Below are 14,639 nucleotides of genomic sequence, written 5' to 3'. Positions count from 1 at the left end.
CAGCAAAGCCATCTAGTATGACCTGCACATTTCCCAGAGTCACTACCTTTGATAGCAGCAGCTCAATGTTTGCGTTGGCTACTTGCATCACAGCAACCCCCACAGTAGATTTGCCCACTCCAAATTGATTCCCGACTGATGGATAGCTGTCTGGCATTGCAAGCTTCCATAGGGCTATTGCCGCTCACTTGTGAACTATGAGGGCTGCTCTCATCTTGGTATTCTTGTGCTTCAAGGCAGGGGAAAGCAAGTCCCAAAGTTCCATGGAAGTGCCCTTATGCATGTGAAAGTTTCAGATCCACTGGGAATCATCCCAAACCTGCAACACTATGTGGTCCCACCACTCTGCTTGTTTCCCGGGCCCAGAATCGGTGTTCCACGGCATGAGCCTGCCCCAGTAACACCATCATCTCCAAATTACCGGGGACCGCAGTTTTAGAGTAATCTGTGTTCATTTCCTCATCACCGCGCTGCTGTCACCTCCTCGCCTGGTTTTTCAGGTGCTGGTTCTGCATAAACTGCACGATAATGCACGAGGTGTTTATAATGGTCATAATTGCTGCGGTGAGCTGAACGGGCTCCATGCTTGCCGTGCTCTGGCATCTGCTTGGGCAATCCAGGGAAAAGGGCGCGAAATGATTTTCTGCTGTTGCTTTCATGGAGGGAGGGTTGACTGACAACATTTACCCATAACGACCTGTGACAAATTTTTGGCCACATTAGGCATTGGGAGCTCAGCCCAGAATTCCAATGGGCAGCGGCGACTGTGGGAACTGTGGGATAGCTACCCACAGTGCACCGCTCGGAATGTTGACGCTTGCCTCGGTATTGTGGACGCACACCACCGAATTAACGCTGAATTAATGTGCTTAGTGTGGATGCATGCACTCGACTTTATACACTCTGTTCCCAAAACCCGACTTCTGTAACATTGGAGTACTTTTGTGGTGTAGAAATGGCCGAGCATCCAGGAGGAAACATTATAAGAACACTTACTTCCATATCTCAATCTTTCAGGGACACAGAGGATTCCTCAGGTTCATCATGCACCATGTGCACTATCAATTTGTGGTTCTCCTGTTCAGCCTGTCACTGGCCCCTTGGGTGTCATGCAGTGTATGACAGTCGTCACAGCCTTCTTGAGAAGACAAAGGGATTCAGGTCTACCCTTACCTTGATGACTGACTTCTGGACAGAGGTTGGATCAAGGTCCAGGTGGAGTCTGATATAAAGTTAATCCAGACAACATTCCAGGACTTGAGCCTGCTGATAAATGTGCAGAAGTCTGTCCTCTCCCAGGGGTGAAAGTGGGCCGGTATGGTGTACCGGTAAGAAGCCGGTACTGGCCCCTCCCCCCCCCCGCACTCCCGTTGGCGGCCCTGGGGGAGGTAATATGGGCAACAACATTAAAGCGCTGCCCCCCCCCCCCCACACACACACACTCCTAGACCTCTCTGTGGAGACGCCAGTTCTATTTCTGTAGCCAGACCTGATCTCCCAGGACCACAGCTGCCTGCCTTGAGTCCCTTCATCTGACAGCCTGGAAGCTCCATGGCGGAACCCCACAGAACTAGCATGCTCAGGACACATTTGTTAGGTATTTCTAGAAAGCAGAAAGCCGTCCACCAAAGCTACTTATCTGGCAAAGTGAAAAAGGTTCTCAATCTGGTGTATCGCAGAAGGGTGTCTCACTTATGCAGTCCACAATACCATTTATTTTGGACACCTTACTACACCTGAAACAAGTTCTAACTGTTTCAACTCCTAGGATTCACCTGGCCTCAATCTCAGCTTTTCCCCCATGGGTGAATGGCCATTCCGTGTTCTCAAACACCATAGTAATTGGTTTCTTAAAGACCTTGAGGGATTGTACCCCCAGGTATGGCAACCAGTCTCTCCCTGGGACCTCAACCTGGTATTGTCAAAACTGACAGGACTTCCATTTGAGCTGCTGGCAACATATTGTCTGCTCTACCTGTCCTGGAAGGTGACCTTCCTGGTGGCCATTATGTCTGCCAGAAGGGTCTCAGAGATCCAGGCCCTCACTTCAGAACCACCATATTCTTCAGAACCATGGTATCCTTCAAGGAGAAGGTCCAATTGCGTCCTCATCCAGCTTTCCTTCCAAAGGTGGTTTCACAGTTCCATATAAGTCAGGATATTTTCCTACTGGTCTTCTATCCAAAACCACATGTCAACAGAGAAGAACAGAGACTGCACTCGCTAGACGTCAGATGTCACTGGCTTTCTACATAGAAAGTACTAAGCCATTTCGGAAAACTACTCAGCTATTCATGGCCGTTGCAGACAGAATGGAAGGTCTTTCCATCTCAGCCCAGAGAAATTCATCATGGATCATATCCTGCATCTGCACATGCTATGACCTGGCAAAGGTCCCTGCTCCTCCTCCTGCCCTGATAGCACATTCCACAAGGGCCCAAGCATCTTCGGCAGCATTCATAGCACAAGTTGTTCTCCAGGACATTTGTAGAGCAGCAATGTGGTCATCAGTTCACACTTTTGCATCTCACTACACCGTCACCAAGCAGGCTAGAGACAATGCTGTATTTGGCCAAGCGGTGTTGCAATCAACATGTCAGACTCTGAACCCTCCACCTGCACCTGCTTAGGAGTCACCTACATTGGAATGCACAAGAGCAAGCACGCAAAAAAGAAAAAAATAGTTACTAACCTTTCCGTAACTTGTTCTTCTAGATGTATTGCTCTTGGCTATTCCAAGACCTTCCTTCCTACACCTGTGTCAGGGTTGGCCGGCAAGAAGGAAATGAGGGAGCTGTAGATTGGCAGGACCCTTTATGCTGGGGCTATGACTGCGCAACTCCAGGGGGAACCAGAGCTGACATGCTGGATAATACTGAGAGAAAACTTTCTGGCGGCTATGCTCCGGGTGAGCATGCACCTTCATTGGAATGGACATAAGTAGTGTATCTCAAAGTACAAGAGTTACAGAAAGCTTGGTAACCATTTTTTCTCAGACCTCATTATATTGTCTTTTCAATCACTTCTGCATATTCCCATAAAAAAAATCTGTTGACATAAAGAGCCCAAAAATACTCAGTCAGGGAAGCTCCAGTAAACATCTTAGAAGTTGGTAGACGATGACTTTCATTAGCAGTATTCAATATTCTTGATCACAGAGAGAGAAAAACCTACAACTTCTGAATATGCATGGATAAGATGCAGATTTAAATAGTGGGGCCTAGCAACAAGATAAAACCATTTTTTTCAGGATGGATTTGCCCTGCCACAAATGTTTCTTGTAAACGTGTTTCAGCCGTATATGGATATATTCATTATGGGACTGAGGATAGTATGCCAAGAATAAATTTCACTCTTACATCAAACATTTCAAATTGTTTTTTCTTCTCTAAGATATCAGTTTCCTTTATAGTAATGAAATTTCAGCTGTTATGTCTCACTGCATATTATAGAAGAGCTAAAATGCTATTTTAAAATGTTCAGTGTTTCCATATATGCAGTATTGCAGCTTCTACTCATCCACAGCAAGTAAATTACTTGAGCAGTTGAGTAGAATCTGGTGCTTAATCTGTAGACTGTGCTGCCAACTCCTCTAAGAGCTGCCTTTAGTAGTCCTTTCAAAATGCAGTCATCTGTCCTCTTCTTACTGTTTCATTCTCTTCCTAGAGCTCTGCTTCCGGAATATAGGTGAGGATAGCTCAAGGCTGTAAAGAGCTGGAGGAGGAGATCCAAGAAGCCTTCTTCCATAAAAGCATGTTCTCTCTTCTTCCTTCCTTCCGCTTACTCACACAATCATCACATCATCTCACTTTCTCCTCTCCAGATAACTAGCCCAGACAGTACTTTCCATCTCCCACTACAAAGTAGGCTACATTTGCAAAATTTACACAAATCTTACAAACACAGACTGGAATAGTAGGTATTTCCTAGTCTAGTATGTTTTTGCAAGGCTGCATTAATATTGTAGTCAGGTAGTTCTTTCAGATAAAAAATAAATATTATGTAGTCACATCTTGTTATAGATCAGGATAAACTTTCTCTGGGAGTGTTTCATAAAAGGTTTATGAATGATATTGTAAGTATTCTGGTGAATGAAGATAATTTTGTGGTTTCATTCTGCAGTCCGTATAGACTCGAAATGTTGATTTCATTAAGTAGGAAGTTAAACACAATAAAGAGCTACAGAACTGGGCTCTCTGCAGCACTTTGGAATTCACATTCTATGTTGAAAGGGGCCCAATTACAAAAAAAAATACCAGAAAATTTTTATCCTTTACACCCAGAGTATTTTACCAGACATAGATACAGGAGCATTTATCTTGAACTGAAGCCCTCTGAGTTAATCTAAATGCTTTGCTGTCTAGAATTCTTTTCTAGTCATTGTTAAATATTTCTGAAGTACTATTTTTTGTTTGTTTTTTTAACTCATGCAAAGTGTAGAAAAATGGAGTAACGGTGAGGTATTTAGTAAAAGTTTCTCTTTATTTCCATAGCCAGAACAATGCAAGAGAAAAAAGAAATGGTATAAAAGTGCATTGGAAGAAGCAAACAAATTACTTGCATTTTCTGCTCCGCAAAGACGTGAAATGTGCCAGCTATCAGAAAATGGTATAATTCATATTTTTCAGCACTGTTTGTAAATAAAGTTATAGTCATATGCAGAGAGGTTTTTTTCAGTCATAATGATGGAAGATTTTCTTTTTAAGAACATGCTAATATTATAATAGGAAAAATGAAGTGTGTGTAGTATAGTATATGTCTCACTCTCAATGGATTTCCTTCACAGATGCCCTTATATTGAAAGGAGATGTTGATTCACAAGTAATTTTATAATTGAGTATTATTAAAATAAATTACTTTACATGGCTAGTGAGAAAGTGATGTGCAATTACTCTTGTCTAAGATATTAAAAAAAATTGGTTGGTTTAAAAGGACCTTGCCATTCATAAGCCGAAGGTTATGACAAGCCTTAAGTTTAAAAACTAACCTGTTTTATCTAAGCATAAACCATAAAAGGCAAAAAAAGACAAAAGGAAGTATACGGTTGATATTTTTTTCCATGACCAGTCTGTAGTCTACAATGTAGTTTGTAAAGAGATGGATAGCACAGTTAGTGCTAGTCTGGCTAGGGAAACTGAGAAAATCATTTTAGCACTGTTCTGAGGAAAAACAATATTTAAAAATCGTCTTTTTAGCTTGCTTTTGTCTTAGATAATTGATCTAAACTTTTGTTTAAAGTACAGTGTTAAATTACATGAAAACAACCATATGCTCTTTTCTTCTTTTGGAATATTGCAAATATTGCAGACAAACATCTTCACAGTTAACCTTTAAGTTAGCTTTATTTTTTTATTGTTCTGTAAGTAGTGAAGTTCTGTTGACTTTCACAGCTGGGGGAGTAAGCTATTTTGCGTCTTTTGTTTTTGTAATGGGGTTGGTATGCCTAGTGCTCTGTATGAGTGCTACTTTTTATTTTTCTGTAAATCCGGAGAAATAACATTAACCATCGCAATTAAACCAACGAGTACAATATTATTAATAAAAAGATAATGTGCTAAGGATACATATAGTTGATAGCTAAGAGTAGTGAGGCATGTTCATCAAAAATAGGAGTCTTGTGCATTGTAGCTATATTTTCATATTGTGTATCCAGCATTATTTAATCCCCTAGGAGCTCATCAGACTTAAAGTTATGATGTAAACACGTGTTGCTTTTACAAATTGACAGCATACTTTGAGGTTATCCCAATGTAATTCTAAGCCCCAACTCATGCTAGACAACTATGAAGAGATTTACCAGTGGGAACCTCGGGTAATATTGTTTTTCAGGTGTATACAGTGCCTCCTAGAGTGCAACTACTTCAGTACTGTTTGACAAGATGCTCACTTCTGCCTGAACTGGGCTAGCAGAGTGTATAAAACATTGGAGGACCTGGATTCTTCCCATCCACTCTGGGAAGCTAGCACTATTAGCAGCATTATCTTAGAACAGTCCTTGTATTCATCCTCAGACCAGGGACACTAGTAAATGAAGGATCCTTGTATACTATCTCCATCCCCCTGTATACCTGCACAAAGCTGGGCACAGTCAAACACTGTTCTAAACATTGTATATATGTATTTGTTCCTGAAGTATTTTACTCAAAATGCAGAATTTCAGTTTGTGTAATATTAAATGCACCACAGCATCTCTCCAGTCTGGCACTTAAAGACTTACCTGCACTCATTTACTCCAAAGTTAGCTGTAGTGCCATTTATTTTGTCATGGGAACTTTTCTTCTATTACTAAAATGTTAACATCTCAGATAACATTTCAGCTGGGTTTTGCACAAACAGCCTTTCCAAAACACTCCTTGAGTATCTTTTCTCTTTTGGGACTCAGCTTAGCCAAATTAAATCACTTTATGGGAAGGGAGAGCTTGTGTACCCTCTACACCAAGAAAAGGTTCTGTAATACTAGTAAATTAAATCTGCTCCTGTTTAAAAGCCAAATCTAAGCATTATTGCTTAGGAAGTATATGAAGATAAAAGATGGTTACTCACCTTCTTGCAACTGTTGTTCTTCGAGAGGTGTTGTTGACATCCATTCCAATGAGGTGTGCATGTGCTGCATGCACGGTTGTCGGAAACTCTTTCCCTTAGCAGCTCCCATCGGATTGGCCAGGGAGCCCCCTAGAGTGGCTCTCTCATGGCACTCAATGTATGGCCCTGCCAACCTGATCCCCCTTCGGTTCTTTCTTGCTGGCTACTCTGACAGAGGGGAAGGAGGATGGGTATTGGAATGAACGTGAACAGCACCTCTCGAAGAACAACAGTTACAAAAATGTGAGTAACCATCTTTTCTTTGAGTGATTGTTCACGTCTGTTCCAATTAGATGACTCCAAAGGTCTCCCATGGGGGTAGGGTGATGGTATGTGCTGTGGAGTCGGTTGAGTGAGGCGATGATATGTGCTGCAGAGTCGGTTGAGTGAGGCCTTCAGGGATGTCCTGGCTACTGCCTTATCCACGACCAGATGCGAGACCTCAGCGTTCAAGTCAGTGGGAAGTAACTCCTTATATTTTGACATGGAGTCCCATGAGTTAAAATTATACTTGCTGAGGATAGCTTGCTGGTTAGCTATCCTCAGCTGTAGACCTCCTGTGGCATAAATTTTCCTGCCAAAGAGGTCCATCCATTTGGCCTCTTTGGCCTTAGGAGCTGGTGCTTGTTGACCCTGATGCTCCTTCTCATTTACCGCAGAGACCACCAGGGAGCAAGGGTGTGAGAACAAAAATTCATAGCCCTAAGAGGGTACAAAGTATTTTATTTCCACATCCCTGGCAGTCGGTGGAATGGAGTCTGGAATCTGCCACAAAGCACTATAATTGTTGCCAATAGTCTTAATTACTGGCAATGCCACTCTGGAAGGGCCCTCCAGTGTAAGAATGTCCACCACTGGGTCCTCTGGCTCAATGACTTCCTCCGCCTGTAGGCCCATATTACGGGCGATGTGGCAGAGTAGGTCCCGGTGGGCCCTGTGGTCGATTGGTGGAGGACCTGAAGTTGAGGCCACTGCCTCATCAGGTGAAGACAAGGAAGAGGCCAGTGGAGTCACAGGGTCGTCATGGCCCACCATGTGCTCAGGTTGGTCCTGGGCCGCGTTGGTGCCAGTTCTGATGTGTCCTCTGTAGTATGCGGGGGCAGTCTGGATAGAGCCACCTCTGTGGTACGAGGCGTGGTTCTGTCCACTGGTGACTGTGCCCGGTGATGCCCCAATATAATGGACCTAGAAACCCTGGAAGGCATACCCTGGGCCTGATGGTAAGCCCAAGGGGTCCAGAAGGGCCATTGTGCAGTGAGTTGCCATTGAGGTTGCCAGGATGAAGGAGCATGTCTCCTGCGCTTGACTGACCTGTGTCTACTATGCCATGAGTAGTAGGAGCCGTCTTCAGAGTCCAAGGATCCTGAGGGTGACAATGATGGCGGTGCCAAGGATCCCTGTGCTGGCGGTAGGTGCTGAGAAGAGGAAGTCAGAGATCGGTGCCACAACGACTGTGTAGACGAACGATGTTAACTTTCCTGCGACTAAAACTCGTTCCGCAAGGCCGGTGCCGGGGAGCAGTTCCTATGTTCCAATGCCATATCATGGTGCCAGGCAATAGCGGGTGATTGTGACCGGTGCTGATTCCCTTGTGCCGGAGATCCCGAGCGATGCGCTCCCTGGGTCTTGCTGTCATGTACCTGGGCTGGGGGTGAAGAAGACTGGGAACGGTGCCCATGAAAGTGCCAGTCTGGAGAGGAAGATGGCCTCATCAGTGGCGGTTTGCCTCTAGATGGCACCCATGTAGGTGGTGCCGTGGGCTTGTTTCTAACAGGAGGGGCTGAGATAGAGTACTTTCTATGAGGTCCCTTGCTGCCTCGAAAGTATTTGGTGTGGAGGGGCCTTCCAACTCCTCCATCAATTCGAGCCCTGCCAGGGAGTCACTGGGTGCTGGACTCAATGATGCCGACTGGGTCGCCGGAGTCGATGACATGGGGTCTTGCTGTTTGGAAGTTAAGTCATTCTTCTGGGGCAGTAAGGTCTCCCCTGATGGTCTCGGTTTCTGAGGAAAGCTCCCTCTGTTGGCTTCTTATGGCACTTAAGGGGCACCAGGGATGTTGACCGGTGCCGGGGATCTTGGGTACCGAGAGTCTCTAGCACCAGAGCCCTTCCTCGGTACCGGTTTATGAACCGATGCCGGGGCGCTGCGCACCGAGCTTGAGCCCAGGACTTGGTGGTCGGGTGCTGTGGGACGGAGTGCGGCTTCCATCAGTAGTTGTTTCAAATGGAAGTTGCTTTCCTTCCTAGTCCTAGGCTTGAAAGCCTTGCAGATCTTGCAACGCTCAGACTGGTGCGCCTCCCCGAGACACCTCAAGCACAAGTCGTGAGGGTTACTGTTTGGCATAGGCTTCTTGCATAGACCTCAAGATTTAAATTCTTGGGCTTGAGGCATGCCCCGGAGCCCAAGGCAGGGTGAGAGGAATGATCCACTCACTGACTATACTACTACTAATAAGTAACACAAGAAAATAAAGAAATATTTCAAAAAAGAAAACTAAGAATGGATAAGGGAAGACTTGCAGGTGAACAAGCTAATGCAATTCGAATGCTGCCACAGACGGTAAGAAGGAACTGAAGGGGGGTTGGGTCAGCAGGATCATATATTGAGCACCATGAGAACACCATCCCAGGGGGCTCCCTGGCTGACCTGATGAGAACTGCTAAAGGAAAAGGTTTCCAAAGACCGGGCATGCAGCATGCGCACACCTAATTGGAATCGACGTGAAAAATTACTCGAAGAAGAATTATTGGGGCTTTGTAAAACTCTAGTGGAAAGAGACTGGAAGCTCGGTGCCATAATAACGTTGCCCCATTGAGAATAGATTTTGACATAACAAGCATTACGCCTGCCATAATTTGTGTTTTATACCCATATCTTTCCTGGCCCAATGGGACAAAGACTTCTAATAGAGATTGTCAATGCCCCTTTTAAGGATGGCAGAATGAAGAAAGCTCTGAAACAGGATTTTCCAGTCTTTCAGATTTTTCCTTATGAACATTTTGCAACTACATGCTGTTAACTTGGCAAGACAAACTGATAGTCCTCTCCTGTGAGAGAGCCCTGCAACTGGCTTTCTCTAGCTAGTTACTCAGTAGATTTTGACTGTCCCTGAAGAAGGAATACACCATTTTTGTTGCAGAAGTCTTAAAATTCTTGTTCCATTTTCAGACTCCTATCTCTGTGGGCTCGTCTACACATACATTTAGTTCACAGCAAGTGGAGATGTAAATCTACCGTACACTAACCTGCTGCACATGTAGGTGTCCATGTGGACCCTGGTGCTGTGCTCTATAATCTAGTCCTCACCAGGACTAGATTAAAGCACTAGGAAATTGTTAGTGTACAGCAGCAGGGTCCACACGTCCATCAATGATGGACTCACTAAGTGCCTCTGTCTGTTTGAAGCACATATAATATGCAAGAGCTGTGCATGTTGCTCCTTTTAAAAAAGGACCCAAATGTCCAGAGAGTCTCGCCTAAAGCTCTTACTCCTTGAGAGATCCATGAAGGCTTCTTCAGTCCCAAAGGTGAAAAGACTGCTTGAAAAGACCCTACCATCTCTGAGTGCTCCAGGAAGCTGATAGACTGCGCAGGGTTCCAGAGTCCATTTGTCATTGAGGAAGTCCCAGTTGTCCACCATGAAGGAGAGCGAATCCCAGGTTTCTGTTGAATGCTCTACTGATCTCAAGGTCACTTGGTGTCACTCATGAGGTATAGGCGGTGCAAGCTAGTAGTTGGAACAGGAGACAGAATAGAACTGAAGTCGTGGTCAAGAGACAGCCAGAGGTTGGAGCCGGTGGGCTCAGAAAAAGGTAGAGGCTAGGTCTGGAGTGGGAACAGCACAGTCTTGGAGCAAGGACCAGTAAAGGAAGCAGATCTGGCACAACTGCAGGTGTAGAACTCATTGAGGAGATGCTGTGTTGTTGTTGCTACAAGGCTTAAATGATGATCTGCTGGCTTTTCTTTCCAATCAGGGAGCATAGTCACTTAGTGAAGATTTATGGGGCCCAGCTGGTCTCACTGTGTTGCCAGGCAACTGCGACCAGAATCAGCTGAGTTCCTGATACCAGGGCTTATGAATACCTACTGATTTTTTTTATCAATTTCCTTGATAAAGAGAGTCCTCAAGAAGATTATGCAGGACATAGCCTAATAATGGCATCCCTAGCATGGCCCAGACAATTCTGGTATTCTGACCTCATGAAGCTGTCAACACAGCCCTCAACTATACTTCCAATACACACGGCTGTGATCACTCAGTTGAAGGGACTAGTCCTGCATCCAGACCAGACATGGATGCTGAGACTCATGGCCTGGATGCTGTTGTATCTTACTAATGAACAGACTGGTTTCAAGATAAACTCTTTATTATGAAACAGGAATTATGTACAGAAATGAGGTAACAAAACTCTACTGTTCTGTGTAGCTGAAGACTGCATCTGCCCTATCCTGGGCTCCTTTGTTTCTGCCCCAGCAGAAGGTATGTTCCAGGAAACCAAAGACTGCCTCTAGAGTGTACAGGAAGTGCGGCATCTCTACAGTTCCTGAAGGACTTCTCTATAGCACATCTTCCCTTTTTAAAAATTTCGCAACAGAACTAAAACATTAAACTATCAAACTATTACAAATACAGGAAGTGACAGCTCTTCTGGTTGTTTAAATATAACACTGGTATGATTCGATCAGTCTCTTAGGGCATTTCAGCAATCTCCCTGATCTGTATTGCAAAACTGTAGGCAAATCTTGTGTGTAACCAACTGTTTAGGTTTATGGTCAGTAACAGGATCAATTGTATGTTTTCAACTTGTATGTCTGCTCTCACTTCATTTGCCTCAGTCAAGTTGTCAAGTGTCTTGAGCAGATGTTTACGATTCTTTTGTAAGATTTTTGTTTTCATCTGCGATCACTGATTATGATGATCAGTGCAGCATTGACTGGTCAGTGCCCGTGTTAAGTTCTCAGTGAGTCTTTGTATTTAAATTGTGGAAGAGGTCTTGCTCCTTTATTGTAATATTTTGTCTGATTGTACTCTCCCAGTCTTTTCTTCACTATCAGAGACTCCTTATTCATCCTGTTTTTGTCCCATATCCAGTCATTGAGTATTTATATGTCTGTAGAGGAGTTCAGAAAGTGACTTCCCACATTGCAGCAGTGTAGCTCTATATTTGAGTAGTGCTAAATATGGATTTTCTCTTCCATCCATTGCCTTTTTGAGCATGTTCTTTCCTATACATACTCCACGTTCAGCTAATCCATTGGCTTGGGGATGCGCTTTAGATGTTACACGTTTTAGCAATGTCCAAGAATTCCCAATTCTTAAAATGTCCACTGTCAGTTATTACTATTTTTTGAATTCCATGACATACAAATACAGATTTAATGTGCCTGACAACTGTTGATGCTGTGGTAACTTCAAGCGTGATGACTACTTGGAAACTGGTATAATAGGTACCATTACAACCAGGTGATTGTGTCCTTCTTCTTCGAGAGCTGTCCCTATGGGTGCTCCACTCTAGGTGACGGTGTGTCCCGGCGCCGTTGATCGGAGATCTTCAGTAGCAGTGCCTGGTCGGGACGCACGCACTCAGCTGGTGTCTCACGGTCTTGTTAGAATCTGCCTGAATGCGCACGTCTCACACCCCCGCAGTTCCTTCTCAACCGTCCTCAGCTGAAGATGGGACTCGGGGCAGTGCTGATTCTCTTCCTTGGTCTCTCTAGGAAACAGTTGCAAAGAGCACAGGAATAGTTGTTAGTAACATCCCAGTTGTTTCCCTTCTTTTAGAATAGTTACATAGTTTAGTTACTTAGTTTAAAAAAAAAAAACTTTTTCACCTCAGGCTTGTCTCCTGCTGAGACACTCTCTCCTGCCATTTCTAATTCATAATGCCAGGGACTTCAGGATTTAAGTAGTGTGTTTCCTGTCAGGACTCCATGCCAAGGTCTGATGGGCACTCATGCTGTGTGAAGTGCCTCGGCGAAACACACGTCCCCACAAAGTGCCTCCACTGTACGAGCCTCAAGACCAAGGCTCGTCACAACAGGGACCTGTGGCTTAAAATGCTATTAATGGAAAAATCTCTACAGCCAGCTTCAGAGATGGGGAAAGTGAAATCCTCTCCCTCACGCTCCCCGGCCAGATCTGAACCAATTGGGAGCATGGTTTCACCCTCTCAGGAGCAGAGGCAAGAAGCGCAACAGTCTCAGAGGAGAGACTTTAACAAGGGTAAAGGGTCTCCCACAGATCCTTACTCTCTGTATTGACAACACAGAAGGCAGATGCCTCAGGCTATCACAATGCTTCAGCTGCGGCTCCCGTGGAGTGCAGAGGCAGGGACCCGATCTCCCGTACTGGGAAGGTCTCCTCGGCACCAGTCCACTCAGCACCAAAACAAATGTGGTGCTGGCAGCGCTCTCTGCCCCAGTGCCGAAAAGAAGGCTGGCACTGAGCCTGCCTGCTGCTCCAGTACCGGCTGCAGACCCCCTGCAGGGCACCTCCAAGCGACCCATAGCACTGGAAAAACTCAGACTCGGTAATGTGCCTGAGCACAGATCATGCTCAGAGCAGTCCAGGGAGCAGGAGCAACAGTTTCTCAGTCAATGTGACTTTCTCAGTGGCACCTGAGCCTAACTCTCCGCTCCCGGATACACAGGGCTCACTTTTTGAACAGCCACTCTCCCTATCTGACCTGGCTATCTTTACTGACAGCGAACCTGATATGCAGCAGCAGGCAGAGTTCTCCTCACCTACCTCTCCTCCTCCACCAGAACCTTTTCCACCTCAGGTCATGGCTCACAACTACCAGCCTCAGTTTCCCTACTTCACCCCCCCATGGGCAGTGCCTGGGTTCTCCTATCCTATGCCTTGGCCTCATGGTACCCTTGGCCACCTCCTACTGCCACTCACCCTCAAGCCCCTTCCACCAAACCTCTACCTCCTTCTGCGCCTCGATCTCCAGCTGTCTACTTCTAGAGTGCCTGAATGCCCCCCCCCGAGAACGTGAGCTACAGACCATATCCTGACTCACCGACCCCTAACTCTCCATCAGCTCCAGACAGAGCTCTCTTCCCTCCGCCTCCACAGAACATGGACGACTGTAAACAATTTCGAGAACTTTTCAAGAGGGTGGCGCTCAGCCAAGACATCCCCTTAGAAGAGGTTCAGGAGACACAACACAGACTCCTCAAAATCCTCCAACCCTCTGCGCCCTCAAGGATCACGCTCCCCATTAATGATGCACTCCTGGAACCAGCTGACACTCTCTGGCAGACTCCAGCCTCTTTCTTACCAACTTCCAAAAAGTCTGAATGTAAATACTATGTTCTCGCTAAGGATGCTGACTTTTTATTGTCTCATCCACAACCGAACTCTTGTTATGGATGCAGTTGCACAAAGGACGAAACAGCCACACTATCGACCCACCCCGCAAGACAAGGACTTTAAACGCCTTGACGTCTTGGGTCACAAGGTTTATACGTCTTCCGCTCTACAATTCAGAATTGCAAACTATTCTGCCCTCCTTGCAGGCTATGACTTTGATAATTACAATAAAACTTTTTGAATTTGCCTCCTATATTCCAGAGGATAGGAGAGCAGATTTCAAGTCAGTCCTTGCTGAGGGCCAATTGATTTCAAGAACGGCCCTACAAGCATCTCTAGACAAAGCGGACACAGCAGCCCGTACTACTGCAACTGCTGTGGTTATGCGCAGATCTTCATGACTCTCTGCATCCGGCATCCCTAAAGACCTGCAGACCAAAGTAGAGGACCTCTCCTTTGATAAAGATAAGCTCTTTTCCACAAAAACCAATGAAGTCCTTCGCACCATGCAAGATTCTAGAGCGACGCTGCGCTCCCGGGACATTCATCCATCCCTTCCCAGGAGACAACAATACCAACCTTATCAAACACCACGCACACAACCGTATTACCGGCTTCAACCCAGACCATATGATATAACCAGGAATCGCGCTGGACCTCCTAAGCTCAGACAAAAATCAAGCAGAAACAATCACCTCCCACCCATCAGGAAATAAACAACAATTCTGAAGCGTTGGT

At 45.4% G+C, this 14,639-nt stretch overlaps 1 protein-coding gene across 1 annotated transcript in view; it reads left to right on the top strand.

The window, feature by feature from the left end:
- Positions 1-14,639, top strand: part of LOC125631634 (RNA-binding motif, single-stranded-interacting protein 3) — a 1,082,196-nt gene that overhangs the window by 58,510 nt on the left and 1,009,047 nt on the right. Inside the window, exon 5 of the mRNA XM_048838637.2 lies at positions 4,494-4,608. Within this exon, the coding sequence (XP_048694594.2) occupies positions 4,494-4,608 (115 nt within the window). The remainder of the gene's footprint in view (positions 1-4,493; positions 4,609-14,639) is intronic.

Source organism: Caretta caretta, chromosome 2, assembly GCF_965140235.1.
Source record: "Caretta caretta isolate rCarCar2 chromosome 2, rCarCar1.hap1, whole genome shotgun sequence".
Classification (NCBI taxonomy): domain Eukaryota; kingdom Metazoa; phylum Chordata; order Testudines; family Cheloniidae; genus Caretta; species Caretta caretta.
This window is presented reverse-complemented; position numbering and strand designations above follow the sequence as displayed.